The sequence below is a fragment of the Dermacentor albipictus genome, chromosome 5 (assembly GCF_038994185.2).
Source record: "Dermacentor albipictus isolate Rhodes 1998 colony chromosome 5, USDA_Dalb.pri_finalv2, whole genome shotgun sequence".
In the NCBI taxonomy this organism is placed as follows: domain Eukaryota; kingdom Metazoa; phylum Arthropoda; class Arachnida; order Ixodida; family Ixodidae; genus Dermacentor; species Dermacentor albipictus.
Genome location: NC_091825.1, coordinates 61,869,652 through 61,882,735, shown reverse-complemented (window position 1 = coordinate 61,882,735; position 13,084 = coordinate 61,869,652). Strand labels below are relative to the sequence as shown.

The 13,084-nt window shown below is 46.7% G+C and overlaps 1 protein-coding gene across 5 annotated transcripts in view; it reads right to left on the bottom strand.

Moving 5' to 3' along the window:
- Positions 1-13,084, bottom strand: part of LOC139059886 (sericin-2-like) — a 104,783-nt gene that overhangs the window by 84,875 nt on the left and 6,824 nt on the right. For all 5 annotated transcript variants that reach the window (XM_070538414.1, XM_070538415.1, XM_070538416.1 and 2 more), the window contains one exon: positions 297-936. In XM_070538414.1, the coding sequence (XP_070394515.1) occupies positions 297-936 (640 nt within the window). The remainder of the gene's footprint in view (positions 1-296; positions 937-13,084) is intronic.

Genomic DNA, 13,084 nt, shown 5'->3' with positions numbered 1-13,084 from the left:
GTGCACTCATGCGTCGCTTAACTATACCCAGAGATAAGAAAAAGGGGTGGAGGGAAAAAAGTTAACCAGGTGAGCGTTCCTTTGGCTATACCCTGCCGCGGAGAGGCGGTAAGATAAAGCGAAGGTGTGAGGGAAAACAGACAATTCACGTGCACTATACAAACTGGTGAGCGAAATTTGTGAGAGGCATTACGAGACACATATCGGCAAACATGCTGTGTAACTTAGTGAACCATTATGGCGCCACGAATAGAAAGAAACAGGAAGGACACGCAATGGTCCGAACGAGCACCGACCTTTGAGTTGGGACGCGCCGGACTTGCAGGAGGATCCCGCGGTGCCGTCGTACGCGCCCGACTCGCTCAGGGCTCGCGAGAAGTGCTCGTCCACCACGGACGAGATGTCGCCGCTATAGTACGTGAACACCACACAGTTGGCCGACACGTAATGCGCGTCGCCGGGCACAGCCGACGTCCCACCGCTCACCGCCGCCGAAGAAGGGGACGAGCCGCCTCCTCCCGTCGCCTGAGCCGCTGCGGTGTGTCCTCCGGGCAGCGACGAAGACGACGCCGCCTTGCTCGCCTGGATGGAGGACTCCTCCCGGTCGGGGCTCCTGGCCGCCAGGGGCGTCGAGGGCGATGACGACGCGGCCACGGCGCATGCCGACGAGGAAGATGAAGAACGACCACTGGAACCGTGGTGGCCGGAGGAGTTGTTGCCGCTGCCCACGCTGTTGTTGGCGGCGGTGCCGCCGCTGCCGCTGTGGTGGTTGTGGTGGTGGTTCCGCGAGTGGTGCGACGAAGAGGAAGAGCCCGCGGACGACGTCGAACGCGGCGGACCTAGGGACTGCAGCGACGAAGGCGGCGTCGCGGGAGAGGACGCGGCCATGGCGGCGCTGCCGGCCAACAGGTCGTGCATCTTGGGGCTCACGAACCGCTGCGCAGAAAAAACAGAATCGAGAGAGATACGACATGATGCACAAGGGTAAGGGGCGGATCAGCATTGCCACATGGAAAAAGTATGCACACAACGAATGAACGATCAAAATTTCAACATGTGGCTAATATGTGCAGGGAGGCATTATACGTCGAGCATTTCTGGAACAGCCACATGCGGAGGAACACAAGAATAGATAGATGTTTTTTTTTCTGTCCTAATTGGCCGATCTACCACTGTGCCGGCATTCAGCGGGAACGCTAATCTATAATTCCTAGATTCTAGACAAAATTATCCGCCTTGACTGCAGGCGGAAGTCCGCTTTTGGGGCATGGTAATTAAAGACTTCGCTGATACTAGCGTGGTCCACTCATAAAGGAACCCAGGAAGTTCCTATAGCATTGTGGACAACGAAGGCTGCGAAGGATGGTCATTTGCTTGCTCACACCAAGGTGTAAGCTGCAGTGGTTATCCGACACTGGGCGTCTCGAACTGTCGTTTTAACACACGTGACCCATCGTTAAAGCGTCAAATGGCACTGAGTATTTCTCCGGTTCGATGCAATTTTACTGTCCAGCCATATGGCTATAGAAGTGGCTTTTACGAAATCTTACTTGTATGCTTTTTCAATGGCCGACGGCCCCATGTGTGACTTATGCATATCTGAAGACACACTGAGCACGAGTTGAGTTTCTATCGTCGATATGACATTAACCGTTACGCTCCTCGGCATTGTAGGGCCTCTTTAAGTGAGCTCTACAGTATATAAAAAAGTTCATTACAGCGTTATGATCGCGAGCAGAAGATATGCGAAGAGGAAGATCGGCACTGAGCTTGTGTAAACACGCTTGCAAGGAGCAAAATTTAATGAAAAAGCAGTTCCAGCCTGATTGGTCTCCGTGGTGTGGAGACCAATCAGGCTGACCAATCGAGTGGAGTCACCGCCTGGGGGACACTGGCTGAACCATGCGTAGAACGGACGGAGCACCGCGTCATCTCCTTCTTATTCAATAATATATAATCTTCCTCTTCCTCCCCCTCCTCCGTGTTTATTTGTGCGCATATGGTTTGCATATTTCTCTAAATACTTTTCGTTCCCTGGTTGTAGCGCACTCACAAGTGCTAGTATGCACTTGGCCTTCCACTGTAGTTGCGCTGTGATAAGATAGGTAACTGCATGGGTCGAGCGCACAGTATGTGATCGTCACCCTCTACGTTTGCCAAAATCATTTCAATTTTGTCTCCGCTTTGCGTTTCACGTACACCACAAAAGGCATTTTGCGTCCTTCCAAGCGAAGGAAACGGTCGCAGTAAGGCGTGAGTGCTGTGGTTTAGCGACTTTCTGTTGTTCTGTGCTGGCTATTCTGGAATCTTTGTGATACCACGAAACGTGAACTAAGTGGCGTGAAGATTACCCAGGAAATAGAAAAATAAAAGGTGTCCTAATATATGTAAATACTCAAGTTTTATCTCTGGGTGCATTTCATCTTAGGCGAATAATTACGTGACTGTCACTTCTATAAAGTGGTTTCATCAACAACCTTATTGCATCTAAGGCCCCTTTTTATTAGGTGGTTCTGAACACACTACAAAGAAGTCATTTTGCCTTGCAAGTGAACTGTGGCACTTTGCTAGTTCTATTTTCTATTGCAGAAGGAAAGCGAAATTAGAGTAATACGTTAGGATCATTTGTGACATGCCGCCGCTAGACGAACGATTCTATAACACTGATTTGTCAGCGGCTGTTACTGTACGCCTTTTAGTGAGGCGTCGTTAGATTGACGGAATGGAGCGGCAATTTGTTTACCTAAATAAAGGAAACAAAATTGTACCTTGGTCCTAAAAATACTTCGAACTTAGTCCTATACCACTGCCATGTACGTGACCATCGCCAGACAGCTTCGTGCTTAAATGCAATGTTTTGACGGTTACTGCGACAGAACTAAGAGCGTGTGAAGCAATGCGGCGATCGTACTAATGCCCTGCCAGACACAGTGACATCGATTATTTGCTGATCATAGTACCGATTTAGGACTTCATAAGAAAAAAGAAAGGAAAAAGAAACGATCTGCTCAAACGATGAAGTAAAGTGTGCAGTAAAGCTTTACACGTTATCGGGCTTTTTCAAATAAGAGAAATGGAAAATTAACAGGAAGCCCTGCATCAGTGCAGTTGCGCAGTAGGAATATCAGAATCGTAGGTTTAACGGAAGCAGAAAACTCAAAGAAAAGCACCACAGAAGTGGGGTATCAGACTGCGTGCCCAAGAGTCCGCCCTCCGTCGAATGGCAGTTTGCGCTTCTTTCACGCGTAAATAAGAATACTCTGCGCGTGTCGTGGAAAAAAAATGAAATAAAAGATTTTAAAAAAACGTGGAACTGAAGGGCAATCTACATCTAGCTCATTACATCCAGCGCGTTTTGTTAGCCCACGCTCAGCTGAAGTCGCCCCCAACAGCGAAGTACCACAGCGAGTTTTCGAACGTGCCCACTGCATATCCGCACTAACGCGGCTAGGTGCTGCCACCTATACAGCTCGATATCGCGGCGAATAGCTTATTTTAAGCAATAAAGATAACTGCATCACGGTCTCAAGCATCGCAAGCTCACAAAGCGGGGACATTGTCAGTGTCAGAAATGACCTGCTCTCAGTGGCCGTTTGTGAGAGTTCTAGGCAGCCCCAGATGCTCACATTCACTTGGTATCTCATGTCGCGAAAGTAAGTGGCCAGCCGGGGTGCAAGAGCACAGAGATTCGAGTCGTAGAAACAGGGCACCGCAGTCCTTGTATACGCTACAGTAAATCGAGCAACCGCGACCGCAGTGTGCTCTGACCAGCCTTTCCGGTGCAAATTTATTGAGCATTGCCTCGCGGCTGTTGGGAAAGATGGGTTATTGTAGCGCTGCTGTGGGGAACGTTTTGCCAGTCACGACGTAAATGCTACGAGCACTTACGGTGGCATTCGGGAGGGAAGCCAACCGGGAAGTGGGCTTGAGTTTTCAAGCCTATTAGGACCATAGGTTAGGCAGAATGGAGAATGTATTTCACACAAACACCGGCACGAGAAGGTCAACTAGTTTTGTAGGTCTCACCCAACGGCTGAAAGTGGCGGTGTCAAGCGCTGCCTTGATAGTTATCAGTGGCTTCCTGGCATTTCAGCGTTTTCTTATACGTGTTGAACATGATTTTAGCCATGCATGATTCGAGAGACAAGAAGCAAAAGGCAAGATGGAATTAGAGGGGCCTGGCGGTCCACTTCACGCCGATGTGCGCATAGATTCGCAAAGGCTGCGGAGCACCGAGCGATACCGGATTTGCGAGGCACGGTACCCTGGCCACGTACTCGCTGGCGCGTGAAGCGTCGCCGAAGCTCAACCTCGGCTTGTCGGTCTTGACCTTCAAGCGATGCGCGGCGCGTTGCAAGGTCACGGCATTGTTCGCCGCGGCGGTCGCGGGTAAAAACGCGCGGCTTCTTCTTCTTCTTCTTCAAAGGCTACGCCGCGCCTCTCCACGCCGCCAGATGACCGGTCGCGATAGACTGCGAGCGGTGGCGCCGGGGGCTCGGCGCGGCGTACATCATCGCGCGCTAACTGATCGAGCGGGTCGGATCATCGAAGCAACTTCTGTGCGCATGTATAGCTGTGGCGTTTCTTGCTTCTTTGCTTCAGCTGTGGCAGGTTTGTGGCGTGCAAAGTATTAGAAAGTATAAGTTGCCGGCCTCTCCCTGCGTAGCAGGCATTTGATGATTACGATCGCCTCGCCACTGCACTGCGGCCTGTGTTACGCGGCGGTTGAGCGGTATGCGTGGCACGGGCATTAAGACGCCAGCGCATGCAGTTTGCAAAGTGTTGCGATGCCGGACTTGTTTGCAAAACAAAGTCCGCGTGAAGGCTATACTGAAGGCGGGAGCAATCTGTTTGTGTGTCACTGTGTGTCCGTGCACGTATGCGCCGAATGAGATTCCTGGCATGAATGTAATCGTATGTGGCTGCCATAAAGTACTGCGGGCCTTTGCTCTGGCTGAAAGCCTTTCAGCACTGGTATACCTAAATATTCACGTTAACATAGTCTATGCGTCAGTGGTAAATAAACAGCAGAACATTGTGATTAACATCTTTGCCATTGTAATGGTTAGTCGGTAGAGGCACAAATACGATGTAAATGTATCCGTTATAAAAAACCAACATTGTGCGAATTTTCATTATCACTGCGCGAGAAACGCTATACGTGCGGCTTCGACAATCCCTGGAGTATTTGCAGTGACTTTATGTAATACGGAGCGAAAGACCGCTTTCAGAGGTATGTTTTATTAAGAGCGATTAGTGTCGACTGCTCTTTTTTTCCCCTCTTTTATAGTTATAACCATTCTATTGCACATTAGTTTGTTTTAAGGGTTCTGTACTGCGAGACGTCAGGAAGACGAATGCGCATGTTAATTTCGCGCATGAATACAGATACGCAATCACACGTATGAATAAAGATTCCTAGAAATTCATTTTTCATTGGGAAAATCTCCGGGCTAATGTTTACGTTTCACATTTGAAAATATGAAAAAGTAAACTCTATTAGGTAGAAGTTAGAATGTTGGCAGATACTGAGCTTGATTCGATACATTACGGAGAAGTAGGTTCTTGAGTACTTAGTGAATGAACTTTTTCTGGAGAAATATAGTAAACATATTTGTTAACCTGCGTGCGTTCCACACTGAGCACAGCCCTCCCTGTCATCTGACTACCATCGTGAGCTCTCAATAATGACGTAAATATAAGACGGTGGAATGATTAAAATAGTTGATTTCTAATGCTGCCAAAGCTTTGGATAAGGTTACCTATAAAAGAAGGTATCACGGAAAGTAACGTGTTATACATAAGCATTGCAGGCCGGAAGGCCGCATTGTCTGTTGCACAAAGCACTGATTGAAGAAAAGAGCTTGGCAAAGAAGACCAAATTTAAACAGTTCTTCGTTCGTAAGTTTTCTTTGCTAGTGGCCTGTCACTCTCGCTGCTGATGTGCCCAGAATCACAATTGGTGCAGCTTGTTTTTACGAACAATTCGAGCAAAATATCTTTCGTAAGCGCAGACCAAAGGGCGGAATTCACGAGCCCGTTGTTCTTAAGGGCTGCTTGTTATTCACCGGCTGTCTTCTCTATTCGCATGTCTAAAATCAATATTTGCTCGTATCTTTTCTTACGAACTGTTGCAACGTTTCTTTCTTAATTTTTTTTTTGAATAAGGGCCCTATATTTTAACATGGACATTGAGTGACATCTTTAGGTGACGCCTTCCCTTAGAGAAGCCTCGCTGGTGTTTTATACGAGTACTTACATATATATTCAGCTGTTGTTCCAGCTATTGTGTTTCAGCATTTTCGGTATTTTGGGTGCACTTATATATATAGTGGGGCAATTATGCTGATGTCGTGATGCTTATGAAGCTGCCATATAGTGCAGACTATGCAGAGAAAACTGAGGATTAAAAAAAACAGCCACGCATTGTTTTAAAGGTACCCCGAAATGCTTGCATAGAAGACATTTAAATCTAGCATTAGCGGAAAGACACATGAATAGTTCGTACGGATGTTCAGGAACGTTCACTTGACTTAACGCCAGAAATAAAAAAAAATGATTTGATTCCCGTCCTTATCACTGCTGCCATTTAACTATAGCCTATCATACATGATAGAAGTCAACGACTGTGTAATATTACTGTACTCATTAATTTGTCAGAATATTGTTCAGCAAGATAGCTGTCTGATACCTGCTTTATTTATTTAACATCCCTGCCTCTTTCTATTCCCCTTTCTCCCACCCCCAGTGTAGGGTGGCAAACCGGATGCTGTTCTGGTTGACCTCCCTGCCTGCCCTACCCTTGCTTTCTCTCTCTCTCTCTCTCTCCCCCTGCCTGCACGAGCCCATTCTTGCTCTTCTACAAATCACTTCAATATACGTGAGCCTTCACATAGAAACAAATTTTAGAAGTTATATACATCTGCATGAATGTTATTTCGTTTTATTTTTTACTTCAACGCGAAACGCTCCATAGATGCATGCTGCTCATGCGGCGTCCCACATGACTGTTGAAGGCTCAACGACTGGCGAGTACTACAGATGGTCACCGCAAGAAAACTTACAGGGCGATAGGCGATGTAACGATAGAACTTCTTTTTTATTCTCTTTCTCTCTATCGTCGTCTCTTCACGACAACCATATCCCCGTAACACGTTTTCTCGTCGCTCTTTATGTGCCCGGAAAAAAAGAAAAGGAAGAACAGGTAACCGCGTGACCGGCACTGTACTATCCGGCGCCTCCTCCGCCTACCGCGACGCACGCTTTCTTAGGGTCTTTTCATCAGCGCGCTTTATACCGAACGGCTCGCAATAAACCTCGCAATAAAGTTTCCGCGGATGCGCGCAAAGGACGGCACCGTCTCTTCTCCCCGTCCGCGTCTCTGTCCTTTCCGTTTCGCTCCTAGAGAAGCCGTCTGTCGTGGTAAGAGGGGGGGGGGGGGATGTTCGCCAGCTCTTCCTCTCATGACTCCGCGCACGGCCGCCTGAAAGCCCACGCATCGCGCGGAGCAACGGATCGGGTCAGTGCCGCTTATTGCGAGCGTTGGCGGCGGGATCGAGGCAGAGGATTGGTCGGAGTGGCGTTAGGCCGGCCACCCTGTCGGCCGTGCTGGCCGTGCGCCCGCGTGCTATTACTTTCGCGGGAGCCGCGCAGCCTCTCCGGGTCTCTCTGCATGGACGGTACACAACGAACTGGACCGAGGCTGCACGCTCACGTATATTGGTCTGTCTCTCTGAATGCGACGTATATAAGTGAGCGCGCGTCTCTGCCTGTTATGAGCGTCGCGGCTGCCACGTATGAAGAGAATCCGGGGTGAAAGGTAGTATATCGTTTCTCGTCACGGTCGCTGCGGCGCCGGAAGAATATATGAGCTTGAACCCCCTCCCCCCAACCCCTCTCCCCTGCCCGCCTATCAGCAATGTACTCTACAGAAATTGCGTATAGCGATTTGTCCTGGATCTCTCGCGTTTATGGACTCGCGTCCATTGTATAGCCGCAAGATTGCTGGGGGTCTCTTTATGGGAGTCGCGAGGGAATTCTGACTATCATAACTCGCTATTGTGATACGACTACGCGCGTCCTCCACAGCGCGGTGTTGTTCTTCAAGCACCTTCTGCACTAAGAAGGTATAAATGTTCTTCGCTTTGAAATTACACATTTGGCTGCTGTGTATATCCCTTCCTTATAGCTTTGACCTTGTGTTGCCGGCACTTTGAGTAGTTATCGTAGACTGGCCAAATCTTTGCGATTCTAAATCGCATTCCCTTTTCTAACCAAAGGTCCATTATATAGTAAACCAATCCCTTGCAAAGAATGTTCGGCTATATTTGAAACGAGAGTGATTACATTTTGGCGATGCAAGAAAAACACTCAATGCTGCGCTATACGATAAGCGCCGCAGCGTACCAAAGTTGAAGCGACTATTTTAACTTGCATTTCACATCGTGCAAACATTTGCTAGAGCAACGCGACATTCGGACTAAGATACTGAGTCACATATTGAACCGCCTTCCTGCGTGCACATAGGACGAATAACTGGCATTTGTCAAGCGAAATGGAATTGGTCCTTTTCTTGCTTCACAAGGGAAAAAGGTTCCTGTCAGAAATTTAGAGTAAAGTCTTGAGTCCCCGCTGACACGTTCATTAATCACTCAAACGCTTGCAGGCGTAATTATAACACTTGGAAGTCTATTGTGGCAGGTACAATCATTGTTGATGCATTCTTAAGCGCTATTCACAAATTTTGTATTCTTCTCCTTAAAACCAAAAGCGGGTCGAAAGAACCGGCGCATTTGTGCTGTGTAGTTTCTCAGTCTTAGTGTAGTGCGTCTCCAGTGCGCATCCGCATATTGGACAACGTGTATATAGTATCTCATTGTACCATATCATAATCATGCGCCACCTACCTTTCCCTGTATTTCCCACTTCCCCATTCCCCAGTGAGGAGTAGCAGGCTAGAGACACGCTCTCCAGGCCGACCTCTCCTCCTTTCTCTTCATTAAAATCGACTCCTTCTCCTCAGTCTTTGTTTACAGTACCTAATAAGACGTTGTTTCAGTTCGCTAAGGAAATCAGTGAGGTTCATCTCAGTGGTTATCAATAGATATCGATGAAATTCACATCGGAGGTTTAGGAAACTATCGGACGCGTTTCTACAAACCCAACTCATGTCATCGGTATAGCCACCCACAAATATATATCCTTGGCTCGCTTGTGCACCGTAGGCGTACACGTTAGCACTCGGATCAGCCAGTCGTGAGCAGTGGATGACAATAAAGGGATATAATCAAACTAAAGGAATCCCTAAATCATACCGATTAATGTACAATAACTAGGACTAGGTACACTAAACCATCCGGTCAGTACAAAGAAACGTCATCTCAGCCTCCAGAAACGGTGTCGTGGAGGGATTCATAACACCCACTGCCAACGTTCGGCCCCTCGTAAAAAAATAGCAGCCATCATCAAGGAAGGAAGAAAAACAGGTAATCGAGCGCTAGCATGATGAGATCTAAGTAAGGCAGACATTCATAGGAAGGGAGACCTGAAGAGATCAATAGTGTATGGCGGAACAAGGGTACATCCCCAGAAGCATCAGAAAAGGTGTTGTCGAGCAAACACCAACAAGACATTCTCTGGAAATTTGCTCTTCCAGCTGACGCTGTCGGTGTAAAGCTACCAAGAAACACCCTGAGAGTATTATAAAATACGTGTGGTTCCAGCGCTTTTTTCGGCCCGGAGCTCATTTTCTGCAAAAGCAACATTCTCCCTCAGTGAGGACGGCATCCATGCTTTTACTTTACTGCTTTCTCCTCATATATTTGCGCTCAACCTCTACGGGGTAATTGACAACAGTACAGCGGCTTCAGAATTGTTGGTTGGGTTGGAGGGGGGGGGGGGGGGGGTGCGGAGGGCTGGGTGGCTGTGCGGTTAGAGAATAATTTATTATGGCACCAATGTTGAAAATAACAATGACGATTGCAACCTAGCTAATATTAGAAAAAAATTGGTGTTGTTGGGATAAATATAAGCTCACGACTTATGTTCTGGCTGATGTACGCAATTTTTATTCCTTTGTATGTTATCTTTGTGAAGTGGTCAGTGTAATAAGTTTCGAGAAGTTGGGTGCAACTTTGATGTTTTCTTTTTCCATGCATCAGGAGGACAGCGTCTAAGCATCTACCTGTTTGAAATGTAGGAAGCCTGACACTGGAAATGGCATTTATATATTAGTTTTCTTACACATTTTTGAAATTCACTGTTTCTGTAAATCAACGTTTAAGCTGCCGAGTGTTGAAGGCTCCTTGCTTTCCCGGCTTGATGGGCCGTTGTGAAGGTCGCGTCTAGGGATTAATCGACCCTAAGGCGAAAACTGCTACAACTGATGTTGTGAGCGAAATGACGCTCCTGACATCAGACGCATTTTCCTCAAACAGTCACACGCATTTTTGCTGTGCATGTTCAGTGCCGACATATTCGACACTTGGTGACTGTGGATGTTGTGAGCAACTCTTTAAGAAAAAAACTACGCGGCTCTTTCTTGACTTTAGCGCAACTCAAAATGAGTGGAGGAAGGAATGTCTCACATGAAGAAATGGGAGACAGTGAAGCGCTTACCTTCCGATTGTTTATTTGTGGCACGTGTGAAATGCTTTTATACGTGGTGAACACACCCAAAAATAACACAAAGATTACGTGACAGGTGCCGACAGTCGACCCAAAAAATGCCCAATAATTTTACGTTAAAAAAACATACGGGCAAAATCATACGCTCCTCTACAAATAACGGTATGGCTTCTGCTTCTGAAATTGATGGGACCGAGTCGTCCACATTTTGTGCATGAGTGCTTCGAAGAATTCTGTGAACTGACAACAGTGCTATGTGCGTAAAATAGCCGAGAACTCGATATTTCGAGGATCGTTTGATCTTCGAAATATCTCGTTCACGGATAGCTTTGAGTTTTAGCTACTATACCAATATTCTAACTATTGAGTTCTCACTATAAACTATCGGAAGCTTTCAACCGAAACAATCGACTGACATGTTCAATTTCTGTTACATCTTGCACACTAGCACACCACGGCATTACGGCGGCTACAACGCATGCCGGTGTTACAGCGCATGCGCAGCATTTAAGCACACAATATTAGGGTAACGACGAGAAGTGTTTGTAATAAATGAGAGGATGAGCCGATGATTACGGAATTAAGGCCTAGGCAAGGGGCCGTTAAAAGTCCAGGCCAACATCGCACGCTTCTGTTAACCGTCGCCCCGTGTAACGCATAACAACTTCATCGATGCAGACGACGGCCCATCGGGCAAGTCAGTCGGAATTCGGAGGGTGGGAACGTTTCATACGGGCGACGTGAATGACGTCAGCCTTACAAGAGCTGAGACCAGTCGATGTGAGGCGGAATATGACGTAAGTGGCGTCACTGCGGCGTGCCACAACGACGACGGTGCGAACAGAGCGGGCCGGAAATCCGCGCCATATCTCCCTTGATGTGTGAGGGACATGCCGCTTACCGTAGCGAGCCCAATTGAGCGTCCTTGTGATGCAAAGCTACAGCTTTGCATGCATCTCGCCTTGTAGAGTCAGCGTAACAGCGTGTCTCGGAAAACGGAAACAGTGTCAAGAGCACTTACGGGGTCGGTGTGGGTAAAGAAAGAGGCTGAAACCGCTGGTCTCAGTGTGGCAGTCGGGGCACATTCGGTGCTGTGTGTGACTTGGATTAATATATACGTGTTCTAATTAGGTTTCTTAAAAATATATTAGATGTTGCTTTTATATGTTCGACCAACTTATAAGCATGCGTGGACGCTTTCCGATTCAATCAGGCTTTATTTCGTCTCCCCATATATCTCTCTCTTTAGAAATAGAGAGTTATAAAAGCTTCAATGAAATGCTAACTAATGTTGTGTTAGCAGTGAGCGTTGTTTCCCAAAGAATTGCTCTGTCGTTATATCTATGAATTTTTTCACTATTCACTGTTGAACATTTGAATTGCGGTAATTTAGCTGCAACTCATTAGTAAGTGATTTGTGTATTGTGTTCTGCGTTTTATATACATTATTTGCCCTCTAATGTTTATGTGCTGCTTCCTTCCTCCACTGCCTCTTGAACAGCCATTTACTGCGTGAATAAATAAATACATAACTTGGCTACTGGCGTGTCTGCAAAAATATCCAGGGAGTATAGCAATATGAGCATTATTTTTTCATTATCTGTTTTACAGCTTCTTGAAGGTGCAGCCCACTCGTTGAAAGTGCGGGCACTATTATGCGGGGTGCATTTTAAGACCATATATACAACCTTTATAAATTTCATGTGGCAGACAGCGTAATAACAGTCGTTGAGCTGCAGTATACCCTACGCGGTGGACGTTAGTGCAACCATAAATTGAAATGCACATTCGAGTAATTAACAAATCTTACCTAAATATTTCTTACTTAATTGCTTCACGGCACATATTTCAATGTACAAGTAGCAACAGGTACGTTTGCAAGGCATATCCACTTGGAGCGAAAACTGATGACAGCACCCGTTTCGTGATATATATGCACCGTCAAACTTTCGGTAAGCATGCACTGCAGTTCCACTGACTTTGTATTCAAAACGTAATTTTAGGCATACGAGCACAAAAGCAACTGGGACACCGATAAAGTTAGTTGCCGGTTTCGGGAATTTGTACCTCGAAACTGGTGTCAGCCTGAAAATTCGATCAAAGTTGACAATTCGGTCTTGCGAACTCCTCGGCTTCAATTTGTAAGTTGCAATATGTGTCGTACAATAAATAATTGAAAAGTTAATTGGCGAAGTTCAACAAAATTAGTGACATTAGTGAAATTCATACACGGTTAGGAATTACTATTGCAAGGAATTACTACTCGAATATTCAACAAAGAGACAGCATACAAGAGGGTACGCAATATATTAGAATATAATATAATTTATTGATAGGAACGACAGAGAGGTCGACCTGAGCTAGTGCGCTCTAGTCTGCTACTCTGCACTGGGGAAGAGGGAAGGGGAGGCGAGTGTAGTGGAATTGGTCATGATGATAAAAGAAGTGGTGAGTGCTT